This window comes from Apium graveolens, chromosome 5 (assembly GCF_009905375.1).
Source record: "Apium graveolens cultivar Ventura chromosome 5, ASM990537v1, whole genome shotgun sequence".
Lineage (NCBI taxonomy): Eukaryota > Viridiplantae > Streptophyta > Magnoliopsida > Apiales > Apiaceae > Apium > Apium graveolens.
This window is the reverse complement of record NC_133651.1, coordinates 202,230,061-202,250,671: the sequence shown is the minus strand read 5'-3', so window position 1 is coordinate 202,250,671 and position 20,611 is coordinate 202,230,061. Positions and strand designations below refer to the sequence as shown.

Sequence of the window (20,611 nt, the reverse complement as noted above, 5' to 3'; positions counted from 1 at the left end):
CTGAAGTCTCTGTCCAGCTTTTCTTCTTTGTGACAAGTGCCTTGTCTTTGTCACCTTTTCCTTTCTTGCAATCAGGAGATATGTGGTCTTTCTCACCACAATTGTAGCATTTAACATTTGAGTAATCTCCTCTGTCAGACTTTCCTGATTTGCCTTCCGATTTTCTGAATCCCTTCTTATCAGAACTTCCACTTTTCCTGGAGAACTTCTTTCCCCTTCTGAATTTCCTGTAGGCTATCTTTGTGATGCCCTTCACCATAAGAGCACACAATCTCATCATCTCTTAATCAGCATCCATCTCAGATAGACTTTCAGTTTCTGAATCCTCATCATCATCATCAGAACTTGATGAATCTGAATCAGACTTTGTGATGAGAGCCTTTCCTTTGCCTTTCTTTGAGGCAGCCACTTTGGGGGATTCCTCCTCAGCCTTAAGAGCAACTATTCTTGACTTTCTCCCATGCCTCTTGCTTATTTGATCCATCTCAAGTTCGTGAGTTTTGAGCATACCGTAAATTTCATCAAGAGTAGTTTCATCAAGAGCATAGTTGTCTCTTATAGTAGTTGTCTTCAAATCCCAACTTTCAGGAAGAGCTAAAATGAATTTAAGATTAGTATCTTCAAGATCATATTCCTTATCCACCAGTGACAGATCATTCAAGAGTTTGACAAATCTGTCATATAAACCAGTTAATGACTCATCAGGTTTTGAGTCAAAGTGCTCATACTCTTGAGTAAGTATAGTCTTCCTATTCTTCTTAATTGCATCAGTTCCCTGGCATCTTGTTGCCAAGGCATCCCATATCTCCTTTGCAGTCTTGCAGTTAATTACTCTGTTTGACATAACATTATCAATAGCAATATGTAGCAAATGCCTTAACTTTGCATCATTGGCAATAGATGAGATATCTTGAGCTGTATACTCACTTTTCTCCTTTGGTACAGTCTTTGCTGGCTGATCTGCAACTACAACAGAGAGCTTGGTTGGCTTATGTGGTCCTTCATTGATTCTGTCAAGGTATTCTGGATATGTAGCTTCCAGAAACATAGCCATCCTCAATTTCCATATGGGATACTCAGAAGGTCTCAGCATGGGAACCCTAATAGTCTCATATCGACTGTGGATTTGAGTCTTTGGAGTTTCTTCAATTTTGGTGGGCTTGGTTGGAGTTTGTTCTTCTTCAGACATGATTGTTTTGGATCTTTACTGTATACGTGTTAACAGATTGGCTCTCATACCACTTGTTAGGTCACACACACTGTAGAAGGGGGTTGAATACAGTGTATAATACAGTCAAATCGAATTAAGAACACAAGTATGTAACACAAAATAATCTTATTAATAAAACAGTATTGCAATGGAACCGTTCTCTCTCAGTTATGAACAAATATCACAAGAGCTGCTAGGGTTACAATGGATAATATTCTCGATAATGATTAACACATCTAGTGTAAAACCTATTTTGTGTTTATATACCACACAGTTACAGGATAATCTCTAATTGATATTGAATATAACTCTGCATCCTAAAATATATCAATTAGTTATCTTTTCCTCCAAGTCTTCTATTTTTTATAGAATTCTTCTCCATGCATATCTCTTCTTGTGTTAGTCTTAATCTTCTTTCCTTTCAATCAGCCGCCTTCCTTATCTGAAAGTCTTCTTCAGTCTTCATATTATCTCTGATGAATATCTTTTGATATCTTAAATTCTGATAACTTAAGTTCTGATATCTCAAGTTCTGACTTCAGTATAAGTACTGATTTCCAGTTAAGTCCTGACTTGTCCTGTTAGTCAAGATCTGAAAACTAAACACAAATCATTATTAGACATGACATCACAAATATATCTAACATGATATATCAACTAAATCGTAATAATTATATTTAGTTTGCTTAAATTTAATTTAGCCTCAAGTAACAAATTAGAATAATATAGAAGTCGATATGAATTAAAATATGAATTGGTAGAAAAAGTTGAATTTAATATAAATTATAATGATATAGAGTTTGATATAAAATAGAATTGAAATTGGTAAAGTAATAGAGGAAGTTGTCTACAATATCAATTAGAATTAGAATTGTTCGACCCAATAATTAGAATTTGATTAATTAAGTAAGGGTAATTAAGTAATTTTAGCAAGTACCGACCGACCGACTACCAAACTTTTAATATTTCGTCTATTATAATATAGTATAGATAGATGGTATATATTGTATAGTACAGATATCCTAAATATTGATTTAGGACATTGTACATGGACATGCTCTTATATTTACAATTACAACCAGTGTCACATAATTAAAATGTCCAACACGTTACTATAATAGTTTAACCTAGCCAATCAAACATGACTTTAGGAGGTGTGATTTGCTAGTAGTGTGGAGAAGACATATAAAATTATAAGAGACCATGCCGGCTTTGGTCATTCCATATTGAACTTCTTGCCTTACACTATATTTTTTATATTTAAAGCCTACGATGATTAACAGATATTACAGATATATAGAACTTTGTTAGATTTTAAAATACAGCGAATACAACCCAGCTATTCAATTCAATTGCAGACACGAAGTAAAATTAAGTTAATGGCTACTCAATTGTTGTATACACTGGGACTATAATTCTTATACAGCCAGAAAAACCTGAAAACTCAACTACTTTGCAAGCGCTAAAAACAATCATTTACGGCCTAGCATACAGTAGTACAGGAGAATTACTAGTGTTGACATATTACGCGGCATCAGGGGATATCTTACGCAGCTTCAGAATTGCGGTTGCTTTTCAGGATTGCGGTTGCTTCTCGCTGCTTGTGTAGAATCCTGCACTACCGTTTTCTTGTCTATGTCATTTGTTATCGTAAGATTTGCAATAGGTTGGCTCAGTAACTCGGCTGTATCAGAAGAGATTGTTTCTTTTGCTGAACCCATATTAAGAGTTGGAACCGGAGAAGGTGCACCTCCAACTTCCAGCTCTAGCTTTTTGAACTCGTCTTCGATATCCTCATCTTCGATCTCTACATAGGTGGTAGATCCAACTGATCCTGAATGTAGACACAGATTCAATTGGAGAATAAACATAATGAAAAGCTAAGTTACCCGGACTCGGCTAAAAGTCGCCACATTAATATGTGTCCAAGTGTCTGACTCGGTAATATTTTGAAACTTTTGCATGTTTTTGGCGTAAAATAAGTGTCGGAGTGTCCATACCCATGTCCAAGAGTTGAGTGTCCGACACAGGTACTCAAGGAAAAATGGAGATTTAGGGTAACAGAGATGAGAAGAAGTTATCTAGCAATGTTTCTATCTTTCTAGGTGTGGGACAAACTTTGCCCGAGACATTAATTCCACACACTAGTTCCAAATGGGGAGCCACGTTTATGCGAATCTTGCAATCTATTTATTAGTACAATTATTCAGATATTATAAGTTTCCAAAAATACAAATTTTAATTTACCAAAAACCCTTAGAATTGAATAAGTTCTTTAATCCATATACTGATATACATACCGAATCTTACACCAGGCGATTAAGAGGACATCAAATTGCAGGTTAAAGTGGATTGGCTCTTTGAACTTGCAGATGAAAAACTCAACCAAATATGAGTATGCATCTAATAAAACAGGGAAGCGACAGGCGAGAATACTTTTCCAAATTCACTACAGTCATTAGTGAATGTATCTAAATCAGGGCAAGGCCTCTGCCGCGTGTGCATGTGCATATACATGTATGATATGTAATTGAATAAGAGCTATACCTAAAACATCGTCGACCTCCTTCTGCGTAGCAATGCTCTCATCAAGTTCCTCCAAACAGCGTTGAACTTCATCCACACTTGTACTATTCTCCTTTATCGCCCTTGTGCCAATTTTAATAGCTTCAGTCACCTGCCATTATAGAAAGTCAGAGCAAGATAAATTAACAGATGTTTTATAATTTATAAGCATAGCTTTAAAGCCTAAAGCATTTACTTGACAAGGAAGTGAATTTTTTGGGAGTGTATGCTAATCACAAACACTAAAAAACATGTGGCCACACAGCTAAAACAAATTATAACCATTATATGATATAACCGCATCTTTGAATTTTTGTTAAGTAACAAACCTGTTTTGATGACTCGGCATCTGCAAGAGCTCTGATGACTTCCTCGACTCGATTCAACAGCATCGTACATTTTTCTCTACTTTGTGAAGCCATTTTTAGTTCTTTTGTATGCCTCAGAGCAATAACCTTATTCCCAGATTTCAGTGACGTCAATGCTTTCTCTCTCAAACTGCATAGGAATAACTTGAAATTATGTGCGGGTATCTAAAATATATACACATTACAGCAAATTGCAGAGCAACAAGTTTTACATTTGACAACGTTGGTCAATCACAACTAGCTGTTGCTGAAGCTTTGCTTCTGTCCAAATTAAGTGCAGAGTATCATAATCTAGTGTTGAAGGACTTGGAACTGCAGTTGTTGAAAGAGATATTTTCACACCCTATAAGAGAAAACTACCAGTATAGATATCAGGAAAGTAATGTCAGTGAGAGTAGAACATATACAATATCTAATGAACGAATTTACGAAACTTTGGGCTTGTATGCGACTTATCTAAATGCAATGAATCTATATGCAGAATCATTAATAACACTAACCAGGCTATTCCATCAACTATTACATGACGGACATAACACAAAGATATTTTCCCTTTAAAGTTTCAAAAGATAATGTGGCATTTATATGCATAATATTGTAAATGCTGTGTCTCGGCAATAATGATTTCTTAGGTTGGTCACCAGAGATTTGTTTGAAAATTCAGAAGTTACAATACGATTACCGGTACCTCTACGACATCCTGCCTGTTAATTGTAAGATATTTTGCTTTTCCACACCCAGACAGATGACTCAAGACTGCATATGCTTCACGTGATCCTCCACAAATCTCTTGTAATTTTCTAATTGTAATGATGCAAGAATAAGTCCAATGGTTGTCAGATAATACTTTAACAACTTCAGCAGCTTTTTCCTGAACATGATGAGACAAATAATATAAAACATGGCATTATAAAGATGTAAAATATATAAAAAAAAAAACTAAAACAGAAGTTGTGCAATACATAGACTAAGACAGTGGGATCCTTCATACTAGCCTGGGAATTACATGATCTCATAATAGTATCCTACTCAGGAGCAAGTCCAATGCAATGCAAGACTAGGTGCCATTGCTATAATATGGCAACAAATGATAATGAAAAAAAAAATTAACTCCAAAGGAGTTGCATATTTGGATGCAAACATGCATAAATGCAGACTTGGTGCCAAATTTGCATGCAAGGATGCATACAGGCATCTAGGGACATCATCAATAAACCATAAATGAAATGCAAGTTGGTCTACTTTAAATGCAATTTGGGTGAGCTGGACAAAAAGTTGGTTAAATATGGAATTATTTGGTTGCAAAATGCAACTAGCATTGGAGTGCATGTTCTATTCTAGCACCAAAAATCATATTTTAGTGTCATATTATAGCAATGGCATTGGACTTGGTCTAACAAGTAACATATAATTCAATCATATGGTGACGAAGTTTGATGCAGTCCTATGTGGATTAGTTGACATCTGGAAGCGGCAAAGACGATTTAACAAATAACACTGTTCTTAAGTTAATAATAGTGAGACTGAGAGGTCCATCACATGATCAAACATTACTAACAGCAACTGTACATGTTGTTATGCCATTACAAATACTCCTCTCTCTTGTATGATGTTATGTGCCCAAACGATTGAAGATAAATGAGGTAAGAATCCCATTGTTTAAATAGATTAGAGAAAAAGCAACTGCGGAAGCATGTTAATAAGACAGCGAATTCGATTGTGCTTTTCAGTTTTCACATCAGTTATTTGCTTCCCATGGATAAGCATTCTAGGTAGAACAAGTGATGTCTGCAACTCATAACAGAGAGGACAGAAATTACCTTCAATAACGTTAAAATAATAAGATCATTTTCTTCCAAATCTGATGATCTAGACAAGCCTGATAGGCGCACTACTCTTCTAAAAATCTGGGACAACCGTCCACTAGCTGGATCAATAAGATCAGAACTCCTAAGAAGCTCGCCAGAATTATGCATTTCAAGCTGAAATTGAAAAATTAAATTTCAGACTTAATACCTTGAGTAACTACGATGACTATATGTTATTTATGTATTTCTTATTACAATCAACATAATGTGTAGTAAGCATCCAAGAAAAGTGAAGCTCACCAGTACATGGTCTAGACATAGAGGACTAAGGCCTCCTCGACTGAACCACACAGTCTTAACCTTCATACAGTAAAGAACTTGTTAAGATAAAGGCATATAGACATCAGTACAATCAAGTGCGAATTGTGCTCATATATCAATTGAGGACTGACATCAGGGGCGAAGACAATACCAGGCCAGGGTAGGTCTGGGCCCTCCCTGAAATTGGGCCAATTTCATTACCTTTTATCTACTTACAGCCCAAGTCTATGTTATTCTAAGTTCTAAACTCATATCCATTCATGATTATTACCAAATGGTCAAAAGTCCATGAGGTTTGATTGTCGAAAAAATGGCCCAAAGCATTGTGACTGACTGTGGGTTACAATACTAATCCAGTTATGTGTTTAGCTTTTGTTTGTTGCATGTTTTAAAGCTTGAAATCATTTTTTTTTTAAATTTAAAAATTGTTGAATTTTGTTTAAGAACAAAATTTGGCCCTCCTCGCTCTTGGTGCTGGCTCCGCCACTGACTGACATTACTAAACTAGAGCAAGCAGCATGGTATAATTCTAATAATATCATTCTGAAAAAAAACGATATCATTTATGGATTTTGTAGTAGCACTAACCTTGTGTGCTTGTGTAACCACAGTACTGAGATGAAATGTAAAGAAAATGCAAATTCTAAAAATGACGAAAAAGTAAAGAATTTCCGTAAACATCGAGCATAAAACCAAAACCAAAAGAAATCAATACAGTAATACAATAAATTCTTAACAGGAACAAAACAAAACAGCAGCCCCTTCTTGTCCATTTTATCCAAGCATTAATTTCAAAAAACACATTCACAATCGACAGAATAATAAAAATTAAAGCAATTAAATTACGAAAAATTTAAATATGCACGAACACATTTGCCTCCATCGAGACTCGAACCCTGGACAACTAGAGGACTAAGTAGCGTTATTATACCTGAGAAGGGTCGATGAAGAAGATACCAAGATGACGAGAGAGCTTGATGATCAAGTCTCTCCAGAAGATGAAATTGGACTCCCAATCGGATCTTTGACCACTAAACCCCTTGAATTTGGGCCTCATTTTCTCATCATCTACCCAATCTTTACCCACTTCTTTTATTAACCATTCTTTTATCCTTCCTCTGTGTTCTTCTACATTCATCTTTTATCAACTGAGATCTGTCTTTACCAAATAGAAACTAAAGGGCTTATTCATTTTTTTTAAAATTGGGTATTCATGATTTTAAAAGATTTTCGTTGATTTTAGTTATCTATGGATTTTGACGAATTTGATAAAAAAATCCGGCATCTCGCTGATTTTGTGAAATTTTCCAAAAATCATTCAAAATCTCGTGTATTTTAAATAGATTTCAAAATATTAAAATGATCTAGCAAATCAATCAAAATCCGCCACTTTTTCAAATAAAAATAAATTCACAGAATTTTTAATACCATCAGATTTTGATTGATTTTTAAAAATTTAAATTTAATACTGCTAGATTTCAATAGACTTTTAAAATCAAAATTGAATAAAAGACTTTTTCAAATCTCTATTAAATACCATCAGATTTTAAAAGATTTTATAAAATCCAAACTGAATACCTTTTAATTTCAAGAATCCAAAAAAATCCTTTAAAATCTTGAATGAAAACACCCTCCAAGTGAGTTCGTTGTTGCCTTTAGTTTGGACCGAGTGTGTCAGTTTTTGACGAGGATGTTTTTGAATTTTTGATGATATCTCGAGGAATTAGGGGTATTTTGGTTTAACAAATTTGGGTATCAATTATGGTTTTTTACATTTCAAACTCATACGGGTTCGGACTAGATCTTAAATCAAAATTAAATTTGTTATTCCTAGAAGACTAACAATGAGATTTACAGAAGGGGGGTTGAATGTAAATCTCAAAACTTTTTCAAGTTTTGAGCAGTTTATAAAGTTGTGTGTTCAAGAAGAACAAGTGTGTGAATTGCTTTAAGCTAATACAGACAGATATATATTCAAGCACAAATGTAAAGAACACAACAGACCTTAAAAACTTTTCTGGTGGATTTGTTGTTCCACCAGAGATGGTATATTAGAAAATCTGTGTTCAACAATGTTGATCACAGCTGCATCCTAGTACAAACTAGATGAATTTTCTCTCAAGATATTTCTTAACAGCTCTGGAAAAATCTCTCTAATTACTAGCTTCTTCTTGGTTCATATATATTACCAAGTGTACAAGTGAAAAACAATATAAAATTACAATAGTAAAATAAGTTCTTCACTTGCTTCTTTTCCTGTTCACTCAAGTACTTTGTTGACTATTGCAACTTTGTACAAAAGAAGAACGGCTGCTTTTTCTGTTGATCCTGAAATTCGGCTACCACATCTCAGTTTTCTCTGTCAACCCACGTGCCTCTGCTTGTAGGTACAACTACCACTTATCAACGGCTGATTTAGCAGAACATCCGTTGAAGCTTTCATCCGTTGATGACTTCATCCGTTGAAGGATGTTATCCGTTGAAGCTTTCATCCGTTGATGCTCTCATCCGTTGAAGGATGTTATCCGTTGAAGCTTTAGAGACATCCGTTGAAGCTTAGCTTCTCATCCGTTGAAGGTCTTTTCAGTCATCCGTTGATACCACTTCATTTATACAAAATTACAAGGCATGAAATATTTACAATTGGCCTTCCTATCTGCATATCATCTAGTAGTCAACATGACTCATAGTTTCTCTCAACTTCTAAGAATTACAATTTTAAATACAGAGACTGAAATATGCTACAATACTAGACTTATTTCTAAGTAAAGCTACACCATCAACGGATAGCCAAAGTGGTCTTATCCGTTGAGGCTACAGACACTAAATTTCTACTTAAGTGTTTTGTTAAACATATCATCAAACTAATGCACATATATTCCTAACAATCTCCCCCTATTTATGTCTATAAGAACTGTAGGCATAAATTCAGGGTTAACTTGATGATAACAAAACACTTAACAAATATTTGAATTGAAACTAAGTAGAAATATAAAAAGTGCTGCAAAAGTGTATGTACTAGGAGGTAATTGAAGATTTACAGTATTTCCAAGGGTGCTCCTCTAGCCTGAGCAAATAATCATTTTCTTCTTTGTTCCCTGGTTTTCTTTCCTAGCCCTTTGTCATTTCCCTCAATTTGGAGTTGGAGTTTTCTGAAGAATTCAGCTTCATCTTCATCACTGATATCCAACTTAGATTGCATTTCCTTGAGAGTTTCATTGCTGGCAATCTTGAGTTGGTCTTCAAGTCTGAAAAATCTTCTGACTCCTTTGTCATCTCTAAATTCCATCAACCAATGAGGTGATTTGTGAATTTTAGTTCCCCTTTCTTGTATGAGTAAGGTTCTGGGCAAAGCATTTGGTTCCCTCCAAGTCTTCCTTATGTTGGCAATCTTGTTGAGAATTTCAGTCTTGGCTGTTCTGGTAAAGCCAGAATCCTTTTTGATGGCTGAAAAGACTCTGATCAAGGTAGAGTAGCCTTCATTTAGAATCCTGTGGAGAGGCCATGTTCTTTCCCCAGCTCCTTTATATCTGAACACTAATCTTTCTGGTAACTGTCTGTAGGCAGCTATTCCCCTTACATCCTCCAGCTCATCCAGATAGAGTTCAATGTCTGAAATTTCTTTTATGTCACAGATGTGAACATAATCATCTTTAGAAATGGGTGACTTAGGCTTAGGTTTTTGTTTTTGAGTGAATTTCTTAGAGGTTGTGGGAGGTGTAGATTTTGGTTTTCTTTTCTGTTTCTTTGGTGGTGGAAGAGTGGTTAGAAAGGTAGGCAATGTGATGTTGTCCCAATCAATAGGTTCCTCTTTTGGAATGATTGGTTCACCATGGATATTTATAGAGGGATCAGTGACAAAAGGTTCAGGTATGGAAGGTAGTGGTTTAGATGTAGATTTGGTATTTTCAGGGTTATCTTCACTCCTTCTGTGTGCCTTGGCCTTTCTTCTGTTTCCCTTCTGCCATTCCTCTCTTTCCTCCATATTTTCACCAAATATGCTCCCAAGAACCTCATCTAAGTTAGCAATCTTTTCTTCACCCCTGACTTCAATTCCTTTCATTTCTTCAACTTGGCTTGACTTTAGCTGTTTTTCAAGCTTTGCTTGTGCTCTTTTGTCAGCCTTTAATTGCTTGGCTTCTTCTTTCTTAGCTATTGAGAATTTGGGATGTCCTTGCATCACACATATGCTCTTTCCCTCTCTAATGATAATAGCTCTATTTCTCCTTACAGCCTCATCCATGGACTTTTTGAGATAGGCAATACTCCTGCCTAAGATCTTGTTCTCATCATCTTTTGAAGGAGGAAAGTCCACTTCTTTTAAAGGATTCTTTGTTGAGTCCTTATTGGATCTTTCATTGGGCTTGAGGATTATAGCTTGTAGCTCTTTGGAAGAAGCTTCTCCATCCTTAAGACTCCCTACTGGCATGAGCTCCATGTTGATTGGTTCAATCTTTGTGCTAAATTTCACAGATGTTGATTTATTTTGTGTAGAACCAAACACCAATTGCAACCTTTCATCAATTCTCCTCCATTGTTCTTTCATTTGTATTTCAGCTGCTGCTAGCTGAATCAAATCAATTCCATCAGATTTACCCTTGATTTGAATGATTGGAGAGGTAGTGATGGCAGGAACTAGCACTTTAGATATCTGAATCTTTGTAGAGGGCTCTCCTTCCCCTTCCCTTTTATTCTCCCCCTTTTTGTTATCATCAAGGAGAGGGGTCAAGCCTTGTGCTTTTGCCAGCTGCATTAGGAGATTGGTTTGAGATTGTTGGTTGTGAAGAAGGGTGGCCACAGAATCTTCAATTCCTTGAACTCTGTCTTCCAACTTGGCCAGCCTTTGTTCAGTAACTGATTCCTTTTTCAATCTCGAAACCAAGTCCTGCAAAGTACCATAGGGCATGACTGAATCCAATTTTTCTGAAGTGAAGGATTTCAAGTCAGCAATATCTTTCCTGAGATCATTTAGACTCATATCTTGCTTTACTTTCTGCAACTTCATGAGATGCAGTGAGTCCAGGTGAGCTTGGAGGATAGCCTTGATATTTGCATTTGAAGTGTTCTGAATGGCCTGTTGAATAGTGATGATTTGTTTGACTAGGTGGACATTGAATTCACCTGTTCTATGCTCCTTAGTCAGGGCCCATTCAGGTAGATTAGGAATGGAACTAGGGTCTTCATCTCCCCCTATGTTCATGCTTCCATCAGAAGAAATAGAGTCATCATCATCAGAATTTACTCCAAATTCCTCAGATGGCTCACCAGCTGTAGAAGGCATCCTGTTAATAGCAGCTTTATCCCTTTGAAGAGATTCTGTTGAGTGCACTAGATGTAGTGTCCTCTCTGCCTCCTCATTGCCCTGAGCAGCCAACAGTTGATAGGCTGTCACAGGATGAGTAAAAGTGTCAGCATCCAAGGAAATGTTATCAATTACAGCTTTGTAATGTTGCTGAAATTGTCTTTCCTTTTCAGCATCATCCACAATCATTGACTCATGAGCAATGGCTGGTTCCACCCTTGTATCAACTGTACCTGCTTTTCTCTCTTTTTCTCTATGTTCTTGCATCAGGGGCTCCCCCTGGCTCACACATCTCACTCCCTCACCTTCACCTTCTAAGGTGGTACTCCACTCACTGACTTTTGCCATGCTGGAAGAAATAGCATGCATTTTTGTGCTCTCAATCTCTCCTTTTGCCTGGGAGCAACCCAGCCTCTCACTCAAATTTTCACTCCCTGCCCTCAATCCTAAAAGTGATTGCACAGTATTCATGTCTTCTACACTTGGAATCATTTCAGTTATTTGTGTAGAGACTATCAACGGATGTGGAATATCCGTTGAAGTTGAAACTGTTGTTATCAACGGATAACTGCTGTTAAGCTTATCCGTTGAAGAGCAACCACTTGTCAACGGATGAGTGATATCCATTGAAGAAGGAAAAGAAGATGAAATTGAAAGTGATATAACTGTTGAATCTGTATAGATTGATTTGATATGTGTTGATACAGATCCTTCAATTATATCTGAAAGAATTTGCGGGTGATCCAACAAATCATCTAAAAGATGATGATCACCTGTATTTGAGTGGGGCTTCTCCCTGAGTTGTAAAGAGGGAGAATCAGGAATTGATGGGAATAGCATATCCACATCCAGAGATGGTGAAGAAGTATTTGGTGATTGATGTGTAGTTATTGTGAGAGAATGGGGCTGTGACTCCACATTTATTGGAGTCACATCAAACTGAGTTTGAGAAGGCACAGAGACAGATGGATGTATCTGTGCAGTGTGTGCACCCTGTGTAGAAGATTGGGTTCTAGCCTTCTTTCTTCTAATAAAGGCTTTTGTAGGTGAGTGTTTGGCTTTAGTGTCCCTCCCTCTTTTGTTCTGTGTTCCTGGATGGGAACTCTTTTCAATAGTAACATCCTTTTGGGAGGATGCTACTAGGGATGTGCTAGAGACCTTTTCAACCACCACAGCTTTTTGAGAAACTGGGGCTTGGCTAGCTTGGGAAGCACTCAACTCTCCTTCCTTATCCTGGGGGTTTCTTTGATGTTCACCCCTCCCCTCACCACTCACACCCTGATCACTTCCCTCAGGGTTAATGGTTGTTGTTACAACTGTTGTCTTTTGAGAAACAACGGAGGTGGTTTTCTTTGTCTTGGATTTTGAAAGTTTGGATTTGGTGACCTTGGTAGAAATCTGTTGGGGCATTGACACAGATTTCATGGCCACACTAGAAGATAAAGAAATAGAGGGGTTGGAAGAAGTAGGAGTTGTAGAAGCAATTACCTCACCTACCTGGGGTGCATTCATGATTGGTAAATATACCAATTGCACACTGCTGTTAAGATCCATTCTCTTCAAGTCTGCAAGAACTCTTTTCTCTTGTGCCCAGCACTTGAGTTTATTATTCTCATTGATTATGACTAAACCTTCAGCAACATGGTTAGCCAATAACATAAAGAATCTAGCATAATAGATGTTATTAGGTCTATTAGCTTTGTTACCTAATCTAGTACCTAATTCTAGCATCACATAGTTGCTAAAGTTAAAGTACCTATCAGAAACAAGCATATAGAACATGTTAACAAGAGATGAAGTTATGGCATCAAAATTACTAATTTTCCCAGAGAAAACCTTTATGAAGGCATCCCCAAGAAAACTCCATTCTTTCCTAAGGCCTTTTCGTCTAATACCCCCTAAATTAGCAGAGTTAAGAGAGTAACCTATGGAATCTAACATGCTGGATACATCACTATCAGTGTGTGGTGTCATGGCATTGTTCTCAGGTAATTTAAAACATGCTTGTAAGTCATCACAGTTTATACAGTGATTTTTACCTTTGAGAGTGAAGGAGATAGTCATATCCATGGAGTTGAACTCAGCAGTTGTCCAAATCTCCTCAACTACTTCACAGAAAATCGTTGGGGCTTCCAGCATTGCATAGCTAAGTTTACAGTTTTTGATGAAGTCCATCATTTTGTGATAATCTGAGTGGGCTTCATTCTTCTCTACCAGAGCTATGAAATTATTCTTCTCGTAGATGAACCCAGATTGAGACATAATCTTCACGACTGGTGCCATTGTTGTGAGTAGAAATTGCAGAGAATAACTTGAGGGTTTTGCAGAGAGAAAATGGTAAATGCTTGAAATTCTAAGAAAGCGTAAAGTAATAATGAACAATCAGAAGGGCTTATATGCTTTCAAAGAAAAAGAAATAAATAAAGGATTAATCAATAAATAGGTGTTGGTGAATTTCAGCCGTTTAAGAATAAACTGTAAGTATTCTAATAACTACCTTTAAAACCAATACATACAGATGTATGTATGGTATCAACGGTTAAGAAAATAGAATCAACGGCTGTGAAACACCTCAAACGTCTGATGTGACATTTCAACGGATAATGTAAATTGTCATCCGTTGAAAGGTACTTCAGCTTTATCCGTTGACGGATAAAAGTTCCAGAGATATACTTGTCTTTCAACGGATAATGAATATCCGTTGATAGAGCAATTTTGACTTTCAACGGATAGGGAACATCCGTTGATGGAATAAACTTAGTTAAAAGTCAAATTTGTTCTAGCAACTAATATATTTCAGGCTCCACATCAAATTGCAAAGAAGACATGAATTTTAAGAGTAATTAAGCATACCTAGCTCACTTACCAATCTTGTGAATGTTGATTCATCAAGTGGCTTGGTAAATATGTCAGCAATTTGTTGTTCACTTGGAACAAAATGTAGTTCTACTGTACCATTCATGACATGCTCCCTGATGAAGTGGTACTTAATATCAATGTGCTTGGTCCTTGAGTGCTGCACAGGATTCTCTGTTATGGCTATGGCACTTGTGTTGTCACAAAAGATAGGTATTCTATCAACATGAAGTCCATAATCAAGGAGTTGATTCCTCATCCATAACATTTGAGAACAGCAACTTCCAGCAGCAATGTATTCAGCCTCAGCTGTAGAAGTAGAGACTGAATTTTGCTTTTTGCTAAACCATGATACAAGCTTGTTTCCCAGGAATTGGCAGGAGCCTGTTGTACTTTTCCTGTCTATTTTGCAACCTGCATAGTCTGCATCTGAATAACCAATTAGATCAAAGCCAGATTCTCTAGGATACCAAATTCCTAAATTTGGTGTACCCTTGAGATATCTGAAAATTCTCTTGATAGCAATTAAGTGAGACTCCCTAGGATCAGCTTGAAATCTAGCACACAGACATGTAGCAAACATTATATCTGGTCTGCTAGCAGTTAAATATAAAAGTGAACCAACCATGCCTCTATAACTTGTAATGTCCACAGACCTTTCAGTCTTGTTTAATTCAAGTTTGGTGGCAGTGGCCATGGGAGTTTTTGCAGATGAACATTCCATTAAGTCAAACTTCTTTAAAAGATCATGAATATATTTAGTTTGACTAATGAAAATTCCATTACTAACTTGTTTAATTTGTAAACCAAGAAAATAGGTTAGTTCTCCCATTAGGCTCATTTCATAATTACTTTGCATTAGCTTAGCAAACTTCTTACAAAGATTATTATCTTTAGAACCAAATATTATGTCATCTACATAAATTTGAACAAGTATACTAGAGCCATTAACATTTCTAAAGAAGAGAGTTTTATCAACAGTACCTCTAGTGAAGTGATTCTCCAAAAGAAATTTTGATAATGTTTCATACCAGGCTCTAGGTGCTTGCTTCAGTCCATAGAGTGCTTTCAACAGATAATACACATAGTCTGGAAAATTTGGATCTTCAAATCCTGGAGGTTGACTTACATAGACTTCTTCCTCTAATTTCCCATTTAGAAATGCACTCTTGACATCCATTTGATAGACTTTGAAATTGGCATGGGCTGCATAGGCTAGAAAGATTCTGATAGCTTCAAGTCTTGCAACAGGAGCATATGTCTCATCAAAATCTATTCCCTCTTGCTGAGAATAGCCTTTGGCAACCAATCTGGCTTTATTCCTTATGATAATGCCATTTTCATCCATCTTATTTCTGAATACCCATTTTGTATCAATAGGACTCTTGTTCTTTGGTTTGGGTACCAGCTTCCAAACTTGGTTTCTCTCAAATTGGTTTAGCTCTTCCTGCATAGCTAATATCCAATCTGGATCCAATAAGGCTTCTTCCACTTTCTTAGGTTCCTCCTTAGATAGAAAACTACTATACAGACATTCATCTTGAGTAGCTCTTCTTTTTTGCACTTTAGATGATGCATCACCAATGATCAGTTCAAAGGGATGATTCTTGGTCCATTTCCTTTGAGGTGGAAGATGAGCTCTAGATGAGGTGATCTCAGTATTGTCATGATGTGAGATAGAGTTTTGATTAGTTGAAACTCCCCCTGAGTTGTTGGTCCTTTGCAGGGAACTTGGAGTTCCATCAATTAATGATGTAAATTGATTATCAGTTGATGAGCTATGATCAACGGATGTTTCATTAAGTACTTCAACGGATGATGCACAATGTCTTTCAACGGATGCTGAATTTTGTGCATTATCCAGGAGCAAATTTTGTATTCCTTTTGAAGTGTCGTCTCCATCAATCTCTTCTTCACTATCATCACAATATATTTCAATATTGTCAAATTTGAGTCTCTCATAATGTTCCTCATCTGTTAGTCCATCAATCTTTTTATCATCAAACACAACATGCACAGATTCCATAACAATGTTGGTTCTTAGATTGTAGACCCTATAAGATTTTCCAGCTGAATAACCAACAAATATTCCTTCATCAGCCTTTGCATCAAACTTCCCTTTATGGTCAGATTGATTCCTTAGTATAAAACATTTACATCCAAAGACATGAAGAAAGTTTAGAGTTGGTTTTCTTTTCTTGAACAACTGATAAGGAGTCATGCCTTTAGCTTGATTGATCAGAGAAATATTTTGAGTGAAACAGGCACAATTAACAGCTTCAGCCCAAAAATATGTTGGTAACTTTGATTCTTCAAGCATTGTTCTGGCAGCCTCAATTAAAGATCTGTTCTTTCTTTCAACTACCCCATTTTGCTGAGGTGTTCTTGGAGCTGAGAACTCATGCATGATTCCATTTTCTTCACAGAACAGCCTTAATGTCAAATTCTTGAATTCAGTTCCATTGTCACTCCTGATGTTTCTTACTTTTAAGTCAGGATGATTATTGACTTGCCTGATGTGATTGATAATGATTTCACTTGCTTCATCCTTTGATCCAAGAAAACAGACCCATGTGAACTTTGAGAAATCATCTACAATCACTAAACAATATCTTTTTCTTGCTATTGACAATACATTGACTGGTCCAAACAAATCCATATGTAACAGCTGTAATGGTTCATCAATTGTTGTTTCAAGCTTCTTCTGAAATGATGCTTTCCTTTGTTTGCCTTTCTGACAAGCATCACACAGACCATCCCTTGAGAATTCAACAAGAGGAATTCCTCTTACTAAGTCCTTTTTGACTAGATCATTCATTGTCTTGAAATTCAAATGGGATAGCTTCTTGTGCCATAGCCAACTCTCAACTGAACTTGCTTTGCTGAAAAGACAAGTAATAGATTCTGCATCTGTAGAGTTGAAGTCAGCTAAGTACACATTTCCTTTTCTAACTCCAGTTAGAACCACTTTGTTGTCTTTCTTACTAGTGACAACACAGGCTTCAGAATTGAAGGAAACTGTATTCCCTCTATCACATAGTTGACTGATACTCAGTAAGTTATGCTTGAGACCATCAACTAATGCAACTTCTTCAATGATGACATTCCTTGTTGAAATCAAGCCATATCCCATAGTAAACCCTTTGCTGTCATCTCCAAAGGTTATGCTGGGGCCAGCTCTCTCTTTAAACTCTGTGAGCAGGGAGAAATCTCCAGTCATGTGTCTTGAACAGCCACTGTCCAAGTACCATAGATTTCTTCTGTTTTCCTGCACACCACAAAATCAATCAATTTGATTTTGGTACCCAAGTTTCCTTGGGTCCATTCTTGTTAGCCTTTCTCCTAGACTTCATTCCTCCTGCATCTTTAGACTTAGGTGATTTTGAGTCAACCTTGGTCTTAGATGTGGTTGGTTGAGGTGTAGGGTTAGTCACAACATTATCCAGCACATTTATAGTATTATTAGGCATGGATTGTGCATACATGTTATTCCACATTGGCATATTGTATGGCAATTGAGGCATACTGAATGCAGCAAGATAAGAATTGTTAAAATATGGCATGTTTGCAAAATGTGCATAAGGATTTTGTTGAGACATAACAGGCAGAGCATGTAGAGGTGATACAGACATGTTAGGCATGGAAGAGGGTACAGTTATGGGAGATTTCTTAATAGATTTACAGTTAGCAGATAGATGATTAACACTACTACAATGCACACAGCTTTTTCTAGGAGCATACTTGTCAGGTGTGTAATTGTTATGTTTGTTAACTCCTACCTTCCCATTTCTGTTGGATTTCCTTTTGGATTCCTTTTTATCCTCAACCATCTTGAGCCTATTGTTTAACTGTTCTAAGGTCATGTGCCCTACATTCACCTTTCTGACATCTTTGGATGTGCTTGCTCCTTCTTTGACAAAGTTCTTTGAAGTTGAACCAAACTTTTTGTTGAGTTTCTTTAGATTTTCTCTTTTAGAAACATCTGCCTGTTTTAATTGAGGAACCTTCAACGGATGTTCCTTTTCTTCCTTCAACGGATAACTTTCATCATCCGTTGATTCCACATCCGTTGACAGTCCATCAATTAATTCCAGTTTCTTTTTATTTTTATCCCAGGCAGTTTCACAGAATGATTCAATTCCTTGGACTTTGGCAATTTGAGCACTTACATCCCTAGATGTTTTCCAGGCTTTAATCACCTCTTGCTCTTTCTCTAATTGATTGGAAAGTATTTCTACTTTCTTAATAGATTCAGCTAGTTCATTTTCAACAGATACACAATGCAGCTTAGTCTTTTCTAGGTCAATTAACTTATCTTCTAACACAGCATTTCTATTACTTAAAAACAGATTGTTCTCTTTAATCCTACTATTTTCTTTAGCAAGAGATTTAAGAGATACACGCAAATGATACAGTTCAGTAGACATGTCATTAAAAGCATCATTGCACTCTTCTTTAGTAAGCTGTGTTATATCAGTAGTAATTACCTGGTTGCTTGATGAACTAACTTCATTCTCCTCAGAATCAGCCATGAGAGCCAAGTTAACATATTCCATGTCTTCATCCTCTTCTTCTCCATCAGCTGCCCAGTCTCTTTCTTGAGTAATGAAAGCCTTTTCCTTCTGTTTGAGCAGATCAAAATATTTCTTTTTGTAATCTACTTGTTCAAATTTCTTCTTTTCAGAGGTTGGCTTTCTGCACTCACTTGCAAAGTGTCCACTCATACCACAATTAAAACATTTGAACTTGGATTTGTCCACCATGTTCTTATGGGGTTTAGTGGCTCTAGTGTTTTTCCTGAACTTCATCTTTGCAAATCTCCTGGACAGAAATGCAAGATGCTCATCAATACCATCAGAGTCATCTTGACTGGAGTTGTCTTCATTTTCAGCAACTTGCCCTTTACCCTTGTCTGATTCTGGATTTCTTACACCATCTTTGGAGCTTGATGTAGATCTCACAGTTTCTTTTCTGCATTCTTTCTCATTTTCAGCTACCAATGCAACTGAACCTCCTTTCTTTCTCCCCCTCTCCAATACCTCATCCTGTTCCAACTCTAGTTCATAAGTCTTCAAGATTCCATATAATCTTTCAAGAGTAAAGTCCTTATAATCTTGAGAGTTTCTTAAGGAAACAGTCATGGGTTTCCATTCCTTTGGTAAGGATCTCAAAAATTTAAGATTTGAATCCTTCACTTGGTACACTCTACCATACAGCTTCAGTCCATTCAACAGTTTCTGGAATCTATTGAATGTGTCATTTAAAGATTCATTTTCTTCAAAATGAAAGTGCTCATACTGTTGAATGAGAAGCTGCATTTTGTTCTCTCTTACTTGTTCTGTACCTTCACACAGCAGCTGAACTGTGTCCCAAACCTCTTTGGCAGTTGAACAATTTATCACATTATCAAACATATCCTTGTCAAGACCATTAAACAAAATGTTCATAGCCTTCTTATCCTTGTGGACTTCTTCTGTGTCTTCCATTGTCCATTCTGCTCTGGGTTTTGGAATGGATTGACCAACAGCAATTGTGGCCGTAGCAACTGTGGCTACTTTGTGGGGAATGTGAGGACCATTCTCAATGCAGTTTACATAACCTTCATCTTGGGAGAGTAGATGAAGGTGCATTTTCACCTTCCAGTGGTGATAACTGTCTTTGTCAAGAACTGGGATCTTTACTCCAATATCCTTCTTACTCATCTTTGTTAGATTCCAAGATCTTTAAACTCTTTGTGTGTCAAGAGCCTGCTCTGATACCAATTGTTATTCCTAGAAGACTAACAATGAGATTTACAGAAGGGGGGTTGAATGTAAATCTCAAAACTTTTTCAAGTTTTGAGCAGTTTATAAAGTTGTGTGTTCAAGAAGAACAAGTGTGTGAATTGCTTTAAGCTAATACAGACAGATATATATTCAAGCACAAATGTAAAGAACACAACAGACCTTAAAAACTTTTCTGGTGGATTTGTTGTTCCACCAGAGATGGTATATTAGAAAATCTGTGTTCAACAATGTTGATCACAGCTGCATCCTAGTACAAACTAGATGAATTTTCTCTCAAGATATTTCTTAACAGCTCTGGAAAAATCTCTCTAATTACTAGCTTCTTCTTGGTTCATATATATTACCAAGTGTACAAGTGAAAAACAATATAAAATTACAATAGTAAAATAAGTTCT

The 20,611-nt window shown here is 36.6% G+C and overlaps 1 protein-coding gene across 1 annotated transcript; it reads right to left on the bottom strand.

Moving 5' to 3' along the window:
- Nucleotides 1–2,483: 2,483 nt before the first annotated feature.
- LOC141724706 (uncharacterized) lies at nucleotides 2,484–7,436 on the bottom strand. The gene is made up of 8 exons (XM_074526940.1): nucleotides 7,204–7,436; nucleotides 6,252–6,311; nucleotides 5,964–6,125; nucleotides 4,832–5,014; nucleotides 4,356–4,486; nucleotides 4,105–4,273; nucleotides 3,758–3,887; nucleotides 2,484–3,044 (listed from the first exon to the last, which is right to left on the bottom strand). The coding sequence occupies exons 1-8, from the start codon at nucleotides 7,408–7,410 to the stop codon at nucleotides 2,767–2,769; spliced, it is 1,320 nt and encodes a 439-aa protein (XP_074383041.1). The 5' UTR covers nucleotides 7,411–7,436; the 3' UTR covers nucleotides 2,484–2,766.
- Nucleotides 7,437–20,611: the final 13,175 nt, after the last annotated feature.